This window comes from Manihot esculenta, chromosome 9 (genome assembly GCF_001659605.2).
Source record: "Manihot esculenta cultivar AM560-2 chromosome 9, M.esculenta_v8, whole genome shotgun sequence".
Taxonomy (NCBI): Eukaryota; Viridiplantae; Streptophyta; class Magnoliopsida; order Malpighiales; family Euphorbiaceae; genus Manihot; species Manihot esculenta.
In genome coordinates, this window is record NC_035169.2 from 11,180,577 (window position 1) to 11,201,218 (window position 20,642).

Here is a 20,642-nt window from a genome sequence, read left to right on the forward strand (position 1 = left end):
CTGCCTGTAGTCGATACAAAGTCTGAGGGATCCATCCTTCTTTTTCACAAATAGCACTGGAGCACCCCAAGGTGAGGTACTCGGTCGGATGAAACCCCTATCTACCAGCTCTTGCAACTGCTCCTTAAGCTCCTTCAATTCTGCTGGTGCCATCCTGTAGGGAGGGATAGAGATCGGTCTAGTTCCAGGCATCAATTCAATTTCAAACTCTATCTCCCTAGCAGGTGGTAAACCTGGTAGCTCGTCTGGGAACACATCTAAAAACTCACTGACCACGGGCACCGAGGCGGGCTCTCTAACATGACTATCCAGCTCCCTCACATGAGCCAGAAAACCCTGACAACCCCTCCTGAGCAACCTACGAGCCTGAAGGGCTGATATCAAACCTCTAGGTGTACTCCCCCTGTCTCCTCTGAAGACAACCTCTGACCCATCCTGACATCTGAACTTGACTACCTTGTCTCTGCAATCCAAGGTAGCACCATGGGTAGATAGCCAATCCATCCCTAGAATGACGTCAAAATCTGTCAAATCTAGAACCACAAGGTCGGCTGAAAGGCATCTCCCCTCTATAAAAACTGGACTATACTGGCAGACTGACTCTGCCACTGACGGGTCACACTTGGGTCCACTGACCCATAGGGGACACTCTAACCCAGAGACCATCAATCCCAACCTCTCGACGGCCCTCGGAGCAATGAAAGAATGCGATGCACCAGGGTCCATTAAGGCATAAACATCTGAGCAACCAATGATGAGATTACCTGCCACCACGGTGTTCGATGCATTTGCCTCCTGCTGTGTCATTGTGAAGATCCGTGCTGGGGCTGATGGACCTTCACCTCTGAAACCCGCTGAAGAAGAGGCTGTACCTCTCCCTCTGCCTCTGCCACTGGCCTGAGTCGCGGCTGGAGCTGCTGGCTGAGCCACACTACCAGAGGCTGTCTGCTGAGACTGTGCCATAAAAGCTGCTCTAGGACACTCCCGAGCCATGTGTCCCTCCTGCCCACATCTGAAGCAGGCTGCCGTCCCAACCAGACATACACCCTTGTGCGGCTTCCCACACTTTCTGCATACTGCATTATCTGCACCTGAGCTCGAGCCACTTCCTAATCCCAGACCTGACTTGATCTTGCTCCAGAACTTGTTCTTCTTAGTCTTGGCTTTACCCCACTTTTTACTGCCTGAAGCTGCTGCACTCAGAGAAGAGGGATCTAACCTTCCCCCACCTGGGGTCTTGGAACCAGAAGGCTGTGCCACTGACTGTTTAACTTTCCCCTCGATGATTGCACTAGCCTCCATCCTCCGAGCCATATCCACAATGGCATGGAAACTCTCCCTCTCTGCTGACTGAATCAAGGAGGAATACCTGGAATGGAGCCTCATGATATACCTCCTTGACTTCTTCTGATCTGTATCCAGATTCTGCCCAGCAAACGGCAACAGCTCCAAGAATCTGTCTGTATACTCATCCACACTCATCTCATCTGTCTGCCTCAACTGTTCAAACTCAATCATCTTCAATTCTCTTGAACTGTCAGGGAAAGCCCATCCTGCAAACTCATTTGCAAACTCCTCCCATGATAGGCTGTCCAACCTCGGGTTCACATAGTTCTTAAACCACTCTCGGGCCTTCTTACATTTCAGTGTGAACCCAGCCATCTGAATGGCTCTACTGTCATCAGCTCCTATCTCATCTGTAATTGTCTTGACCCTCTCAAGGTACACAAACGGGTCATCACCGGTTTCAAACTGGGGAGCACCCAGCTTCATGTAATCGGTCATCTTGACCTTGCTCCCCCCAGATGAGCTAGGCTTAGGCATTTGGGTTACTGGGACAGTAGGTGCTGCTGGTGGTGGAGGAGGTGCAGCATCCCCTGGGGTAGGGTTTGCTGTACCTGGATGGTAGGGTGGGGGTGGATACATAGGGTACTGTGGGTACGGTGGGTAGAAAGGTGGGTATGGCATCTGAGAGTGATAAGGGTTAAAACTGGGGTAATCCGATGTACCTCCCATCGAATACCCGGGATTATGTGAAAAGGGAGGGTAGTAAGGTGGCTGAACAAATCCCGAGGCCTGAGTGCCTCCTTGGGACTCTCCCATTCCCTCTTCCGACATACTTACTCCGAGACTGCCATCCCTCCTCTGATCCACATCCATCTGATCCCCCACATCTTCTGACATATCCCCTTGCACTGTTCCCCTCACTGATCTGCTTCTACCCAGATCCAAAGACCTTCTAGGGTCTCTTACTGCTCTTTCCCTGCTAGACCTGCTAGACATTGCCCTTGGCAATGCAGGGGGACGGGCACTCATGCCCTCATCCTCCGGTGGTACTCCAGTCAATCGTGCAGATCGACGAGTTCCTCTCATCCTGTTTACTGAAAAACAACACACATCACATAAACATTAGCATCAAATGGTTCATGTGCAAACACATGAACCCGCATCACATACATCACATATCAAAGCATAACATTAATGCACATGCATATAATCATGGCATTTCACCTCATCATTCAAGACAGGACTCTTTATCCTATCCTAGTGGACATGATCTTCCTATTGTGCTTGACCTTCTATAACATCTATGAGCCCGACACTCTAGGTCCGACCATGTGAACCTAGGGCTCTGATACCACTCTGTAACGACCCGAAAATCGGACCGCTACCGGCGCTAGGATCCAGATCGGCTTAAGGCCGCCGGGACCCGTAGCAAGCCAAACATTCATCCTGTGAACCTGTTCAATCCCATACATGATCAACAATATACATAAAAATTTTGAACTTTTCTTTCCATTCAATCACCAAACTCAACCTGTGCATGCACTATTCATAAACATAAACATTAACCCCACCTTGGAGTCCTCATCAATGCTCCAATGGGGTGACATAACATAAATTAAGTTTGGTTTACAATAATCATCATTAAACATTAAGATCATGTACTAGAAAGGGATTGACATACTACTATGGTCAAGCACAACTCTAAACTTTCATAAACATCATTACATTACATTCAATACTACACCTTTACATGATTGTACTAAACATAACATATTAACATTTATCATGTCCACACTAGCTATTACATGACCATAACTTCATTACTCTTGCTGACCTCCTGGTCTACCCTGTACCTGCAAACCTGGGGGTTAAGGGAGAGGGGTGAGCTACTAGAGCCCAGTGAGCAGAATAATGGAACATTATAATTAAAACACATGATAACATGGAATGCATCACATCACAGCTAATCACATCAAGGATGAATTTGTCACCAATAGTCCTCCACACATTCCAATAGTGCCAGGGGCGTAGAATGGGCCTCGACCTGGTCTTTCTCTTATCATAACATACATAACATAACATTCCAATAATGCCAGGGGCGTAGAATGGGCCTCGACCTGGACTTCCATACCATACCATATCACATCATGTCATACCATACGAGGACTAGAGGATCATTCAACATTCATCCACATCATCAACATAATATGCAATGCAACATATTCGTGAATTCTAATGCAAACATCCTATTATATCTCATGGCATTCATGATGCGTGAATCATGCTAAAACTGATTTATTTATTTTAAAGCATAAGGAGTTATTCCACTCACCTCTGGCTGAAGCTCTAATGACTCTGAAGCAGCTATCTCACTGCTGAGGTCCTCGGTTCCTCGGGTCCGAACCTACACAGGTGGACTCAAATGAGGGACCTAACATACATAAACATGACTCTGAAATACTCCCCAAAAACCCCCTAAAACACCTTAAAACAATCATAGAAAACATGCAAAGGAGGGCTGAACAGGGCACTTTCGGCGGCAGGTTCGGCGGCCGAAAGGCCCTCCAGAGCCGAAAGTCATGCACCTTCGGCGGCACTTTCGGCGGCCGAAGGTTCCCTCCAGAGACGAAACTCATGCATGTTCGGCGGCACCTTCGGCGGCCGAAACTCCCTTCCAGAGCCGAAAGTCCTCTTTCGGGGGCAGGGTTCGGCAGCCGATACATGCTACCACCGGCAGGTTCGGCGGCCGAAAGAGCCTTCGGCTGCCGAACCTGGTTTCTCTCCAAAGGGCAGAAACTCAGCTCAACATGCATAAACGCCTCCCAACTCATTCAATCATGCATTTTCCTATTCTACAACATGCATACTCAAGCATACAAGCTCCTAGGGGCTTCAAACTATCCTAAACCCCATCTACAACACATCAAACATGCATATCCAACATACATTGTTCATAAACGCACAGTAAACCCATAAACTCCACATAAACCTATACATGCATTTCTACCCCAAGAAACTTCATAAAACTTACTTAAAACATTAAAGGAACTATGGATCTACTCTTACCTCTTGAAGAACGAGAGGAGAGACGATCCAACTTGGAGATGGGAGAGATCTCAACTCTTTGGTCTCCAAGTTCCCAAAACTTGCTCTTTTTGCTCAAATCTCTTCAAATCAACATAAAGCTTGTTAAAACATGAAAGATCGGAGGAAAAACGTCAAAAACGAACCATAGGAGAGCATGAACTCACTGTGGCCGAAAATAGGGAGAAAACTCGCCCGTTTCGGCCATGGAGATCTTATATAGGGCTGGCAGACCACCTTTCGGCAGCCGAACGTGCCCCCACATCTCATGCAAGTTTGGTGGCCGAACATGAGGTTCAGCGGCCGAACCTTTGAGACTATCGAAAGCTTAACTTGCCCCCCTAAACCATCCAATGTTCGGCAGCCGAACTTAAGGTTCGGCGGCCGAACCTGGAAATGCCTCCTTGGTCCTTTTTCATTCAAAACTCAATTCCTTTCTTACTTAAAATCATTAAATACATTAAAACATTTTATGAAAACATGATTTTACCCTTCTAGAGGTCTCCGACATCCGAGATTCCACCGGACGGTAGGAATTCCGATACCGGAGTCTAGCCGGGTATTACAGTTTGGGTAGCTAGAATTAGGTCTCTCTATTTCTTAATGCAATTTACAGTTGTTAGATGCCAAAGGCCCAAGGACGTTCCTTGGCAACTTGTTGATTAGTGATTAGTTAGAGGACGTTCCCTAATTAATTTATGCTTAAGGAGGGATATGGTGGTGAGAAGCGTCTTCCACCTCCATAACTAATTTATTGAATCAAACAAAGGAACCTAAGTGTCAATGATCAATCCCAACAATTGAAGTGGATCCAATTCTTCAACTAGATTTTTTCTCATTATTGAATTTCTTTACTTTATTTATTTGCTTTACTTTATTGCTTTCAGTATTAGTTTAACTCATCAATCTTAAAACCCCCCTCTCCCCTTTTATTTTACTTTCAGTTTATTTAATTGGTCTTGATAAGGAAAATAGGTAAGTATCAATTCCCTGTAGATTTGATCCTTTTGTCACTATCTGCAATTGTAAAATTGTTGATAACCAAAAAGGTTATTTTTGACCGGCTTCAACAACCGAACAGTCAAAAATTGCCCGAGAAGCGACAGGGGTAGGAGAAGTAGTCCAGCCAGCCACAGAAGGGGAGATGGCTTGAAAAACCTGCCACCAACCGGCCAGCCCAGAAGGCCTTCAAGGTGGCCCTCATGTTCTCCCTAGACATAGTGAAGTCCTTTTGGGGCTTGATCTTGTCCATTGGCATGGAAGAGGCTGCGAAAAACAAAAACAATTAACAGTTAAAAACAAAATCCAGGAAAAAGGCAAAAGACAAAAGAGAAAAAGTAGAACAACAACAAACAAATACCAGCTTTCCGGCAATCCTGAAGACTGGACACAAACATGCACTTCTCGACATCATACTTTCTCGAGATAGAGGTCAATCGAAGAAGTAGATATGATCCAGCACGTGCAGCCGAGGAAGGTCATTACAACATGAGGGGACATCCCTCCAGGAGAGGTCCACATCCCAAGATATCCCACAATCTTCCTTCAGCTCCACCACTACAAACCCTACAACTCAACCCTTAATGGAGTCCTTATACCCCGAAAAGATAGACAACCCCCCTCGGGAAGCAAAATAGTAAAACCTCTGGCTAGCTCTGACCAACGAAAAAAGGTGGAGAAAAGTGCGGCCAACGGGGCAAAACCCCAGCATAGGCTGACGGATTCAAAGGAACACATGAAAAGAATGGAGTTGGATGAGAGTATGCGAAGAGTTACTCTGAAATAACAGAGAACCTCGATGAAGAAGGGAGAAAAAGGAAAGGTTAAACCAAAATTGTGTTACTTGACAAAAAAGACCAAGCTGCAATCCCGCTAGAAGTCAATCAAACCCGGCGGCGGAGGATCGGGAAGAACGATCCTCTCATTATGATGAGGAGGCCTAACATGGTAGATAGAGGTATCTAGGTATTCCTGAGAAAAGAAGTTGGTGAGAGAAGAAGGGGTGATGCAGGACTTCAAATTCACAACATCAAGAATTTTGGAAGCAGCCATTAGGGAAAGCAGTAGACATATCTTGCATAAATTTTGTAGAAGATGAGAGAGACAAAGTACAGAAAGCAAGGCGAGGAGAATAGTCTGGAGAGAATTGGGAAGTTTGAATTTGAAAAGAGTAAAGGCAGGGAAAGGACGTTTTGACAGGAACCTTCCCTCGAGCCTCGCGGTCATAATGGGGGCCTAAGGATTTACTACCTCATCACTCATGAAATAACTGCTGAGGAGGTAAAGGGGCACTTGATGATCACTGGGCTTCTTACACTCAGGGGTGAGGGCGGGCCTTGGAGAAGAACATAAGCCCAAAGCCCATCAGGCCGCTCTCTAACAGAACGGCCCAACATTGCATGTTCCAGCCTGGTGACGTAAAGCAAGCCGGACTGACCGCACGCACAGGTCCACCAGAAGATAGCCTAGCCCGGTGACGTGACAAGAGATGAGAGAACATGTCTAGTCACCTCGCAACCCTATTAGCATGCGCGCCGAGGGGAATTAAATGGCCGCCTGACAGAGAGGGGTATGCTGACAAGTCCGTACATACGGGATTGAGTGATAGAGACAGGTGACACTATAACATGATGGCGGTTATGTGTCACTAGAAGATAAAAAAAAAGGAATAAATGGGAGAGACGTGATTTTTCTGACTAAGCTCACACAATTGTAGAATATCATATTTGCTTTCAATTAATAATAATTGAGTTTGTATAAATTCGTCTAATTAGAGATTATTGAATTTGATATTAAATATATTAAACGATTGATATTTAAATATATTAATTTTTACGGGTATTTTTTTACTACCATCCACCTACATTTTGCGCATGTCTCAAAAATTATTTAATAATAAAGGTTTTTACACTTTATTTTCCTGTTACATAAAAAAAATTTTGATTTACCTTTTGTTTGAAATAAAAAATTTATAAAAAAATTAATTTATTTTTAATTTATAAAATTTTCATTTTTTTAAAAAAATAAAATCATACAGAATTTTGTTAAAATTTTTTTGAATATTTTTTAAATATCAAATGGAGGGTTAATTTTTAAGTGTGTGACTAATGATATTTAATAGAAACCAAACTAAACATTAATTTTTAATATATATATATTTTAGTAATCTTTAAATATATTATATACTACATATGCTCTTAAAATAATATAATTTAATAATACTATTCATGAAAAATAACTATATGAAATCAAAATCCAAATTGAAACCGTTGTATGTATTTCAAATTTTCAAAATTCAATTTTGATATCTAGATAGACCTCAGGCAAAAAATGTAATGCACACCCCTCATTGTCTCACGTACTATGCATGCATGCATTTCCCTCCAACATAGGCGAGTGTTTCTCCTCGCCATTTCTTCAATCTAAAATCATGGACTTCCTTCCAAATCTAAGCAATTTCACTCGCTTGCTTAGACCAAAGAATCTCTGTTTCTCACCTTCCCAAATCCCTCCATCCTTCTCTCATCATCAATCTTTCAATTTTCTATTGCCATTTTCAAGGACTCACTACCAAATTATTGATCTTTTGGGCTTTCAAATATCATAATTTGTTTCAGAAAGGTAGTGGTTTTGCTACTATATGTCATTGAATGATCAATGTAGCATTTCATCATACAATTAATATGCAATGGTTGATCCCCACTTGTATTTTGTGAATTTGGATTCATATTGTTCTTAGCTAGTTATTGGAGAGCTTCAAGTTATGGAAATGAGCGGAGACGGAGAGAAAATTAGAATTTTCTGGCTACCTCATGTTCTATTACTTCTTATGGTTGTTTTATATTTACTGCCTTGTGCACATTGTGAGGATGGGGATGATTATAGACGAACTGGAAACCCTGTCTTGCTTCCCATGCTGACAGAATCGATCTATAAACGGCTTTCAAATCTCAGCATAATATTTAGTGATTCTATATTGGACACAGCTAATTTTTGCATAAAGAATGTGTAAGTAGTTTTGCAAGTTTTCTTTACTGGCTCTTTACTTTTTCATTTATTATTCTCACTTTTTGTAAACAGTTTATCTTCATGCCTTTCAGAAAAGCAGATTGGGATAGGGCATTCAATTATAATGGGAACTTGGATTTCATAAGTAATTGTTTAAAGAAGACTAAAGGTATGAGCTTTAAACAATTTGTTATTTGAAATGTTTTTGTCTCGCCTACCACCTGCCCCATAGATTGGCAAGTAACTAGCGATTAGGGTTCAATTCTCCTCTTCCCTCAAATACCCACCAATGAAAATTTTTTTCGTTGGAACATTCCATGGAGAATAGTTGATATACGTTAACATGCTTGAAAGCTCAATGCCATCCTTCTGTATAAGAAACAATTCGTTATTTGAATTTTTTTCATTTTGCCTAGCACTTAATAGATGATGGGATGAGAAGACATATTTAAAAATCGACCAGGGTTCAATTCCCGTCTCTCCTAAAAACCCACCGGTATACTTTTGACATGCTTAAAAGCTCAATCCATCCTTTTGTATAAAAAACAGAGGAAGCACCAGGGGAAATTAAGGAATCATATTTTCTGTTAGAATTCATAAATTTTCAAAAGACCATGCAATAAATCTATATGTTAGCTCATTTTTTTCAACTTATTTACTTATTAAGGCTGTAATTCAATAAGCAGGGGATATCACACACCGATTATGTACAGCAGCAGAAATCAAATTCTATTTCATTAGTCACTTTCAAAGGGGGGGAACAAAGGCAAATTACTTAAAACCTAACAAGAATTGCAATTTGACCTCTTGGCCTCCTGGATGTGAACCGGGATGGGGTTGTATTGCTGACATGAATGAGAAAGTTGATATTGAAAATTCAAAGGAAATGCCTGTGAGGACTCGTGATTGCCAACCTTGTTGTGAGGGATTCTTTTGTCCTCAAGGTCTCACTTGCATGATACGTGAGTATACTTAATATCATAATGCCATAAATTGTTTAAAATTAGTTGAATTGCAATTAATACATTTACTATTTATTTTTTATATTCTTGCAAATGAAGCTTGCCCCTTAGGTTCTTATTGTCCAGCTGCAAAACTCAATGACACAACAGGAATATGTGAACCGTAAGTTTATGTCTTTGTCTTTGAATTTTTTTTGTATTTCTATTCCAAGTCTCTTAATTTTATTGCCATAAATTATATTCATTGGTAGTAAATGAATTGCAGATATGGTTATCAAATACCTCCAGGACAACCAGATCATGGTTGTGGTAGTGCAGATACATGGTCTGATGTTGGTAGTGATAGTGAAATATTTTGTCCTCCAGGATCATATTGCCCAAGTACAACAGTTAAAGTTCCTTGCAGTAGTGGGTATTGCTTTATATCCCAAAACTCACTGCACTTTTCTAATTGCCTACAACATGCATTCTTGCTAAATTTTTTGTGCAAAATTCTGAATTATTAATTAGTATCAATAACTTGTTTTGTGAGATCCCACATCACCATCTTAGTAAATAATGGAGCTATATATAATAGCTATCTCAAAACTGCCAAATAACTTGAAAAAAAATAGTCCACAAGTTATTTAGACACGTTCTTACTAGGCTATTACATAATTCGCGCTCAGCAATTGTATATAACTAACTTTATGTTTTCATGAATACAGACATTACTGCATGATGGGTTCCACCACTCAAACATGTAAGTGTTAGCCTTTTCATTAATGTGTGCAGACTATGTGGCTTTAAATCTCATCTCTTCACACCACTCATAAAGATATAGATTTTGTGTTATTTTGTTAATATGGCATTCCAAATTTTACTGTGAAAAGGAAAGAAAATGAGCCAGATGGTCTTTGTACTAGTGTGTATAGAAACCATTAGAAATGACCTGTGAAGAGTTTTAGGATGGTCAAACTCAGATTGTGTTAAGTAAGAAGATCCTTAGAGCAAACTGAAAAATGCTACAATTTTCAATGTATCTAGTTTCTCTAACTTTGTGATTCTCATCTTGGAATCTTCTCTGTCATGCAATCTGTTTGACAAGGTTATATTTTTCAAGAGAATCAAATTGCATTTAGAGAACTGATCATAGGGATAAAGATAATAGTATAGATGTATCATTTTGAACTTTAGAGAATGTATGAAGTTGAAATGTTTTTATTATTAGGTTTTGACCCAGACAAAATAAATAGGACATTATTGCAATAAATGGTCTCCACATCCTTTATCAGTAACTGCATGCAATCTTTTTTAAATCATTCCCTATCCCCTATAGTTTCTTATATCCTTTCATTGTTGTTATATGTTTCAAAAATTTGCTCGTTAATTCTCCTTTGATTAGCAAAGGATGCATATGTGACTTTAATTGTTACAATCATTTTGCAGCATGCTTCAAGTTGACTAACTGTGGAGCAAATACTGCAAACCAAAGTCTCCATGCTTATGGGGGAATCCTAATTGTAAGTTATTACTGTGTAGTGGTAAAATAAGAGAATTATTTTGCAAGATATAACTTTTCTATGATACAATATGTGAACAAATTTTTTCATTCATTATTGAGATTTTTCTGTATTGAAGGGTTCTTAAACATTTTTCTTTGATAAGACATAATTTTTTTAAAAAATTCTATAGAAAAAGGATGATGCTTTTAACGATTGAAATTTCTTAACTTTTCATTTGGCATGATTCATTTTGTAAGAAAAGAATTCAAATGAATTTTTATAAAATCATGCAAAATTTCAACTTCTTTTAAAGTGAAAAAACTTATAATTGAATTTTTCCATTCCAAATAAGGGAATTGTTAGAAAAGAAATCATTTGCATTGAATTCTTGATACTAAAAGGAGGGTAAAAGATCTTTTAACAATGTCATAGTGATTCAAGGATTGTAGGTTTGAGTCTACACTCTACATGGAGGGTATATGAAATACGCCGACTGTGTTTTCACTTAACCCTAATAAGACTAGACAAAGTTGCACTCTTGACTTCACAAATTAACTTTAGTTGCTTAGTTTGAAAAAATTATTCAATTCAACCGTTGTACTTATCATGGTTACAAGTATTGATATCTTATATGACTTATATGGGACAAGGCCAAACACCACCAGATCACATGGTTGCATGTGAAGTATTGATATCTGATATGACCTATATGGAACAAGGCCAAACACCACTAGATCACACATAGACTATTCATTTTGTTAATCTAATATTTAACATTTTTTTTCATATGCTTGTGTAGGTTTCATTGACTACTCTACTTCTCATTATTGTTAACTGCTCAGACCAAGCTCTCTCCACACGAGAAAGAAAAGCGGCCAAATCCAGAGAAGCTGCAGCAAGGCATGCGAGAGAAACTGCACAAGCACGTGAAAGGTGGAAAGCTGCAAAAGAGGAAGTTAGGAACCGTGCAACTGGATTACAACAACAGCTCTCCCGGGCATTTTCTCGTCAAGTTAAACCTAGGTCAGAGGATAACTTATCATCCGTGACTTCAAGTGAATCAAACCAATCATCCAAAGCCGCAAAAGGAAACAAAAAAGAACCAAGTAGCCTTGCAAAAATAATTCAATCTCTCGAGGATGATCCAAATAACGACGAAGGCTTTAATCTGGAGATTGGAGGTAAAAAGCAAATGCCAAAAGGTAAACAGTTGCACACTCATAGCCAAATTTTCAAGTATGCATATGGTCAACTCGAGAAGGAGAGAGCTTTGCAGCAAGAGCAAAAGAACTTGACCTTCTCAGGGCTAATATCAAGGGCTTCTGATACTGATATAAAGACAAGACCGGTGATAGAGGTTGCTTTTAAAGATCTAACCCTTACTTTGAAAGGGAAAAAAAAACATCTTCTTAGATGTGTCACTGGAAAAATCATGCCAGGTCGAGTTTCTGCTGTCATGGGTCCATCAGGAGCTGGCAAGACAACTTTTCTTTCTGCTTTGGCAGGAAAAGTAACTGGATGTACCATGGAAGGTTTAATTCTTATAAATGGTAAAAATGAATCCATTCATTCCTATAAGAGAATTATTGGTTTTGTGCCACAAGATGATATCGTGCATGGAAACTTGACAGTGGAAGAGAATCTTCGATTTAGTGCAAGATGCAGGTAAGCAATAAGTAATACCTAACTTCATTTCACAATTGCTTAAAGTATTTTTTTCAAATATTTTTGTTGTTTCAAATGTTAATAGATGTATGAATATATCATGTTTTAAATCTTTTTTCTACTTTGATTTATACTCCATTTCTTTTGTTGGCTTTCTTCATACTGAAGATTACCTGATGACATGCCTAAAGCTGACAAGGTCCTAGTTATTGAAAGAGTTATCGAGTCATTAGGATTACAGGCAATTAGAGATTCTTTAGTTGGGACAGTAGAGAAAAGAGGAATTTCGGGAGGCCAAAGGAAACGTGTGAATGTTGGACTTGAAATGGTCATGGAACCTTCATTATTGATTTTAGATGAGCCCACATCAGGTTTGGATAGTGCATCTTCACAATTGCTTCTAAAAGCTCTACGACGAGAAGCTATTGAAGGAGTAAACATCTGCATGGTACTCCATCAGCCTAGGTATCTCCTCTTTTTAGTTAATCTAAAATATCGCAGAGATATATGATCTTTCTATTAAGTATTGAATTGTAGGGAAATTATAATTGAAATTACATAAAATACAAAAACAAGGGTAAATTGTTTAATGTTTAGGTCCTTTTGATCCAGCTATGCACTGTACAAGATGTTTGATGATTTAATACTTCTGGCAAAAGGTGGTCTTACTGTGTATCATGGTTCCACAAAGAAAGTTGAAGAATACTTTGCTGGCCTTGGGATTATTGTACCAGAGCGTGTTACTCCTCCTGATCACTTCATTGACATTCTGGAGGGTATAATTAAACCAAATGGAAATATAACTCGTGAACAATTGCCTATCAGATGGATGCTGCATAATGGGTATCCAGTGCCTCCAGATATGTTGCATCATGTTGATTCACTTGGTAGAGATACAATTACAAGTGATACAGATGATCCTAATGCTGTAGCTATTGAACAATCTTTTGCTGGAGATTTATGGGAGGATGTGAAATGTAATGTTGAGATACAGAAAGATCATATACAACATAATTTTTTGAAGTCTAAGGATCTATCCAATCGTAGAACTCCTAGTGCATCTCACCAATTTAGATATTTCCTTGGAAGGTATTATTTCTAGAAGAGATTATTCCTTGGGTTGAGCAATTCAATGATCTCCCAAGTTTGTTTCCCAGTTATTTATTATATGATTATTGGTTTCAGGGTTACCAAACAACGATTACGAGAAGCTAGACTGCAAGCGGTTGATTATTTGGTCTTATTACTAGCTGGAGCATGCTTAGGAACTCTTACAAAAATGGATGATGAAACATTTGGAACCACTGGCTATACTTTTACTGTCATTGCTATTTGTAAGGTTTTTTTTCAAGTATTATTCATAGTTTACTGAGTTCGTTGTGTTTCTCATACTTATAGTCTTCTAATTCCTAATTTGCAGCATTATTATGCAAGATTGCAGCTTTAAGATCATTTTCTCTTGATAAATTACACTACTGGAGAGAGAGTGCATCTGGAATCAGCAGTCTAGCCTATTTTCTATCAAGAGATACACTTGACCATTTTAACACAATTGTCAAACCTCTGGTTTATTTATCCATGTTCTATTTCTTCAATAATCCTAGGTCAACTTTCATCGACAATTATATTATTTTGGTTTGCCTTGTCTACTGTGTGACTGGTATAGCTTATGTTTTTGCCATCCATCTTGGACCTACTCCTGCCCAACTGGTATGTGTTAGAAGGTCTGTTTGTATAGTTTGTTAATTATCTAGCCAATGAATTTCTTCCTCATTTTCTGCTACATGCAGTGGTCAGTGCTTACTCCTGTTGTCCTGACTCTTGTTGCAACTCAAGAGCAACAAAGCAAATTTGTTAAGATTTTGGGAAATTTTTGCTACCCAAAATGGGCCATGGAAGCTTTTATCATTGCAAATGCTCAAAGGTTTTCCTTTTCTCCCTTTTTTCCTTCCACACACTTTACTTAACTAAGCGTATAACTCATGCCTTGATTAACATTTTTCTCTTGTTTTGGCTATCTAGGTACTCTGGAGTCTGGTTGTTAACTCGATGCCGCTCGTTATTAACAAACGACTATGATATTGGACATTGGTCTCTTTGTCTAGAACTCCTTATTCTTACTGGCATATTCAGTCGTTTTACAGCTTACTTTCTGCTAATCACCTTCCAAAAAAAGTGAACTGAGAATTAACTGTTCATGTTCATATGGTATTTTGTTGCAGGCAGTTCTTACATAGATCATGTTTACATGGATCCATAGTGTAAATGTGAACTCCATTATAATTTTATAATATGAATTCATATGGATCCGATCTAAGTAAGTATTTTCCTTTTGTTTAGAGGATTATAGAAATGCACTCATCATACACTTGTATCATAAAATCCCACTCTCAGTATGGTGTAGAACTATACAAATAGATCATAAAAAAAAACACAAAACATGATAAAAATGGAAAATAAACTCAAATTAGTTAGTTTTATAGTTAGCTGTAATTCAAATTAGGTTTTGTATTCAGTTCCTTTTGTACATATTGTATAATTATCATTTTATACAAAAACCGAAAATTGGCTACATTTCTCCTTATGAGAAAAAGAATTAAAGAGATATTGACTTCTTATGGCTAGTTTTGTATATTGCTACCTATGTTTATTAAATTGAATTCACTCAATACTTTTATCTATACTTTTATCTATATTTTATTCTTTAAATATATTATTGATAATTAAATTTTAATTTCGACTCGAGTTTATTTTAATTTATAAAATTATTTTAATTTTTAGAATGAATAAATAGATAAATGATCTTATAAGATGATTATCAGATTTAAAGTGAATTATAATTAACTAATAAGATTTAATTCATTGGTGTTGCAATTGTCTAGAGGATTGAAATATGTTTATTTTTAGGGGTTTAAAATGCTAAATGCATGGCTTAAAAGAAAAAAGAGAAAGATAAAAAGGCACTAAAAGCTACGTCGTTTTTGTGAACCTGCACGGGGAAGTACCGGATCCTCTGCTCTTCTATAGGGGTCAAAGAGAGACCACTGGACTTTCTAGTCATAAATTAAAGAGAAACGAAATGAGATCAGCGTTTCGAAACGCCTACGTCTCCCTCTCTCGCTCCTTAAACCCTATCCCCAAGTCCTCCTCCAATTCCCGCTCTCTTCGTTCCATCACCGCTTCTGTTTCTCTCTCTTTCTTGCTTTCTTGTCCCCAACACCAGTCCTTTCGCTCATTCTGCTCCTCTTCGTCAATGACGGGTGCCGGTGATTCTCCCGCCCCCAACTCTTCTCCTTCTCTTGAGAAGCAGTTCAAGGAGTTCCGTGTGCAGCTCGAAGAATCCGGAACTTTGCGCGAGAAAATTCGGGCGGTGGTGGTAGATATTGAGTCCGCCACTAGACTCATGCACGTTAGCCTTCTCCTTGTCCACCAGTCCCGCCCAATTCCAGGTATTCAAATTTAGGAAATTAGTTTGTTTTGTGAAGTGGGTTCTAATTATTTCATTCTGATTTGGGCGTAGAGGTTTTAGAGGAGGCTAAGGCTCAAATTGGAGTCCTAAAGGGACTTTACAGCCAACTTGCAGAAATTATTCGAGATTGCCCTGGGCAATATTACAGGTAAGTGGGTATTTGGCAGTTTTGCTTTACTTTGGAATGGAATCTGTTTCTGAGTTTTGTAGTTTTGGTTAGTGATTGCATTTATTTATTTTTTTAGGTATCATGGAGATTGGAGAAGTGAAACCCAGACCGTGGTTTCTCTGATTGCTTTTATGCACTGGTTAGAGACAGGAAATCTACTTGCACATTCTGAAGCGGAGGAAAAACTTGGGTGTATGCTTCCATGGATTTTCGCTGCGCTGAAATATGATTTTTCTGTTATCAAGTCTTATCTTCTTGTTGTTTGGTGCAGTGAACAGTTCAGAGTTTGGTTTGGACATTGAGGACTATCTTATCGGTTGGTGATCTATTCTCGTAAATATTTGGTTTAAGAGATTCATTTTCAAGCCTAGTTTTTATGATCATGTGTTTCAATTTCTGGGGATTAGGCCTTTAGATTTTATCATTTGGCCAAAAGTGGGATTGCTTGACAAAATGCGAGGATCCCATTTTGTATAGGATATGATTTGGCTATACTTGTGAACCAAACATCAATAATATCAATATACTTCTGTGATTCTTAGTTGGTTGAGCTGATGGTTCATGCTTTATGAATTAATCCTACAGTCTCAGGTGTTCCTGGATAGCATATAGGTGCAGCAGTTTTCTGGTTGAGATGATGAGTATATGAACCAATGTTGGACATTTTTTTTTCTGGATAGTTTTATGTATTCTAGAAAGGGTTTGATAATGGTAGTCAGTGTGTGATATATTATTGGGATGTAAGTGGATGTTCTCTTACTAGGAAAACTAATTTTCAAGTATTTCAAATTGTGCAGGTGTTTGTTTCATGTCAAATGAAATGGTAAGAAGCATTTCTTTTGAAACTTTGAGAGTAAGCACATATTGTTTCTGCTATCTAGAAATGTTGTTGTATTGAGTTGAGGGAGAGGGAGACTTGAGAGATTTTTGTAGAAATTGTGGTGCTTGTATTTTAATGGGAATTTATTGTCCTAGTTGAGACTTGGGATGTGTTATAATTGCTTCTTAGCAATTGATATATCCTGAACAGATGAGCTCATTATTCTTTCTGACGTACTTTCGCAGCCTAGATATGTAGTGAATCGAGTGACAGCTGGGGACTATGATTGCCCAAGAAACGTGTTGAAGTTCTTGACAGACCTTCATGCAGCCTTCCGCATGCTTAATCTCCGGAATGATTTTCTGCGCAAGAAGTTTGATGGTAGCTATTTATTTTGTCTTTCCTGTTGTTTTTATACTTTCCCCCTCCTCACCTACTTATGTCCTTGATCCATCTAGTTCAATCTTAACTAGTATGAATTGGTTCCATTGTTCCCAGGTATGAAGTATGACCTAAGAAGGGTTGAAGAAGTATATTATGATGTTAAGATTCGAGGTTTGGCAGCCAACGGTGGAACTGCAGACCAAGGATTGGAAGGTCAATCATAGGTTCTAAGTCGCACTGTTACTTTTCTGATATATTATTTACTTGCATGTATTAGTCGTTTGAAGGGAATGGTTCTTGAGATTTTGGCGTTCTCAGCCATTGACTGGATGACAATCCGAAAGTTAAGTTTCTTAGCAAAACACACTCTTTGCATCTCTCTCCCCTTTTTAAATGTGTGCATGGCCAACCATATATAAAAAACATGGGAAAGGAAGTTTTATGTACATCTTTTTATCCCTTCCCATGCTATGGGAATTTTGGAAGGGCTTAATACTACATTAGCAAACATTGTTTTAGGAGATGAAGTACTGAAGCAGCTAGTTTCAATCAATTGAAACTAGGTTTTCTCGTTTTCGGATATTTTTGGCTTTTTGTGAATCACTGTAGTGCTCGACAGGGTAGCCCCAAAATTTGGGGTACCCGAACCTGTTTATAATTACAATATCCAAACCCATTTGGAAATTAGATTTCACTATTTGTACCCGTACTACCCGTTTAGCTTACCCACATACTATTCTAACCCGTTTGAATCCAAATTAATTCAAGTAATTTGCCTGCAAAATATTTTTTTTTTTAACTAAAAATTGGAAATTGAGGGGTGGAATTTTAGATCTCTCGTGCATTTATCACCAGAATAAACCTATGAGTGCGGCTGCAAAATGAGTGCGGCTGCAAAATGGTTTAACAGGTCAAATACTTGGATGCGAACTCAAACCTGAACCGAAAAAATGGTTTAACAGGTCAAATACTTGGATGCGAACTCAAACCTGAACCGAAAAGAACCGAAAATAGAGATGATGAAAAAAATTAAATTTTGAAATAACTAAAAGGAAATGTAAAAAATAAATAATAAATTATACAAATCTTGATAAAATTAAAACAAATAATATTAATATAATTATAAAAAAAATACAAGCCATCTAAGTTCATCAAACATAAATAAATTGCAATAAAAAATTCTTAAAGACCTTTTAAATAAATGTTATCATAAGCTACAATGAAGAATTCAAAAGAAACAATCTTCTAACAATATGATTTTTCTTCAAAGTCTTCAAAGAAATAGGTTTGGTTCTATTAATTGTATCAGTTTATTCAGTTTTTTTTTTATTTTTAAAATTAATTTTTTCTGTTGAATCGAATAGACCGATTGTTTGTTTCTATGCATTCAACTTGTTTGTTTAGAGGTACATAAAGATAAAACATTAAGAAAAAAGAATATATCAAACATTTGTTAATTATATACTTAAATTTAAGAATATGAAAGTAAAAGACATCAATTTTAATAATGATTACCTTCGATTTCTGCCCGTCATAAATTATGTGAGCACTTCAATGGTTTCAAAGTATTTTCTTAGAGCCTTCTTTGGTGAAAATTAACAACTTTGCCAACAACCTTGCCACCAATACTAAATGTAGACTTGTATGTAGGGATGTCAGGCGGGCGGGTTTTTATGAGTATCCGATCCGCCCAAATTCTATTAGAACGGATTTGGGCGGATTCGGATTTAAAAAATTTTACCCGTTTCGGATTCGGGTAGGGTTCGGAATTAGGTAATCGGATACCCGTTACCCGAACCCGATTACCTATATTAACAAACTAACCCTAATTTCCTTTTTCATTTTACTCTTTCCTCTCTCCGTCGGCGCCTCTCTCCCTTGCGTCCCTTTCCTCTCTTCGTCGACGCCTCTCCCCCACTGCCGGCAGCCCAGTCGGCACTGGCTATGTCTCCTTTCTCTCCCCGATAAATCTTCTCTCTCCACAGTGCGACATCTTCTTCTCTCTCTCCCGTCGGCGACATCTCCCACTTCCTAGTCAAGGCCTCTCTCCCCCACTTCACTGACGAGTGCCGGCAGTCGGCACCGTCGACGTCTCCTTTCTCTCCCCAGTCGACGTCTCCTTTCTCTCCCCAGTCGACGTCTCCTTTCTCTCCCCAGTCGACGTCTCCTTTCTCTCCCCGGTCAGCGATATCTCTTCTCTCTCCAGCGGCGGCATCTCCGACTGGTAAGTGGGAGACAACTCTTCCCTCTCCTTCTACTGCTATTTCTTGTCATTGAACATTTCTCCTTCTACTCCTTCTGCTGCTGGGTTTGCTGGGTTTGCTGGGTTTGCTGGGTTTGCTGGGCTTGCTGGGCTTGTTGGGTCTGCTTGGTTGCTTGGTTGCTTGGTTGCTTGGTTGCTTGGTTGCTGGGGTTGCTGGGTTGCTTGGTTGCTGGGGTTGCTGGGGTTGCTGGGGTTGCTGGGTCTGCTGGGTCTGCTGTTTCTTGTCATTGAACATTTTTCTTTCTACAGTTAGGTAGTTTATTTGGTAATTTTTGTCATTGAATTGATTATATTTGATTAATGTAATACTGTTGATTTTTAGAATTTATGAACAATTAATGGTTATAAATCATTATTTGTTGGGTTGCTGCTGAGTTGCTGGTTTTTGTCATTGAACATTTCTCCTTTTACTGCTGGGTTTGCTGGGTTGTGCTGGGTTGTGCAAATGTTAAGAAGTTTATTTGCTAGTTTATTGAATTTAAAAAATCGGGTTCGGGTATTGTGCAGGTATTGTTAAACGGATTTGGGACGGGTTCGGATAATAAAATTAAAATATTAAACGGGTTTGGGACGGGTTTGAGAATTGTATATATAATCGGATTCAGATTTGGATACTCTCAATTTTGCGGGTACCCTAACCGTTTACATCCCTATTTGTATGCAAGTATAGATATTGCAAGTATAGATATAGGCATAATTAAGAAATCTTGAACAATCAACTATAATATGTTACCTCATTCGTTTTCTATTCATTAAAAATATCAAAATTTTGTGTTTGTGACAAAACAAATTCCTCAAAGATAGTAATCTATTTCATATTTTACATAAAACAATGCTAGAATAAGAGCTAAGAAAATCTAATAAGAGCTAAGAAAAACAATTAAATTGCTCACAATTTTTCTTTAAACGATAATGGAGTAAATGTGCTTGAAGATATATCATGAAATTTGGATTTGAAAACTCTAAGATTAGTAATTATAAAGCGTAGCAAATTGTAATAAGTAGTCTTAACTTATTCAACCTCACTAAAATGTATTACAACCTCAC

The 20,642-nt window shown here is 38.6% G+C and overlaps 2 protein-coding genes across 3 annotated transcripts; both read left to right on the plus strand.

Moving 5' to 3' along the window:
• The first annotated feature begins 7,733 nt into the window (after window positions 1–7,733).
• On the plus strand, window positions 7,734–14,804 carry LOC110622522 (putative white-brown complex homolog protein 30). The gene is made up of 14 exons (XM_021767053.2): window positions 7,734–8,379; window positions 8,472–8,548; window positions 9,066–9,341; window positions 9,441–9,504; window positions 9,607–9,753; window positions 10,049–10,083; window positions 10,770–10,843; window positions 11,625–12,490; window positions 12,659–12,955; window positions 13,103–13,579; window positions 13,676–13,824; window positions 13,911–14,200; window positions 14,281–14,414; window positions 14,513–14,804. The coding sequence occupies exons 1-14, from the start codon at window positions 8,135–8,137 to the stop codon at window positions 14,667–14,669; spliced, it is 3,288 nt and encodes a 1,095-aa protein (XP_021622745.1). The 5' UTR covers window positions 7,734–8,134; the 3' UTR covers window positions 14,670–14,804.
• A 729-nt stretch (window positions 14,805–15,533) lies between these two features.
• LOC110623801 (translin) lies at window positions 15,534–17,778 on the plus strand. Of its 2 annotated transcripts, none has more exons than XM_043960444.1 (7): window positions 15,534–15,939; window positions 16,020–16,107; window positions 16,205–16,320; window positions 16,400–16,444; window positions 16,926–16,951; window positions 17,194–17,329; window positions 17,447–17,778. In XM_043960444.1, exons 1-7 carry the CDS (start codon window positions 15,570–15,572, stop codon window positions 17,554–17,556), a joined length of 891 nt encoding a protein of 296 aa, XP_043816379.1. In that variant the 5' UTR covers window positions 15,534–15,569; the 3' UTR covers window positions 17,557–17,778. The 2 variants fall into 2 exon arrangements, with proteins under 2 accessions (XP_043816379.1, XP_021624518.1); XM_021768826.2 differs by having other exon boundaries at window positions 15,535–15,939; window positions 16,011–16,107.
• Window positions 17,779–20,642: the final 2,864 nt, after the last annotated feature.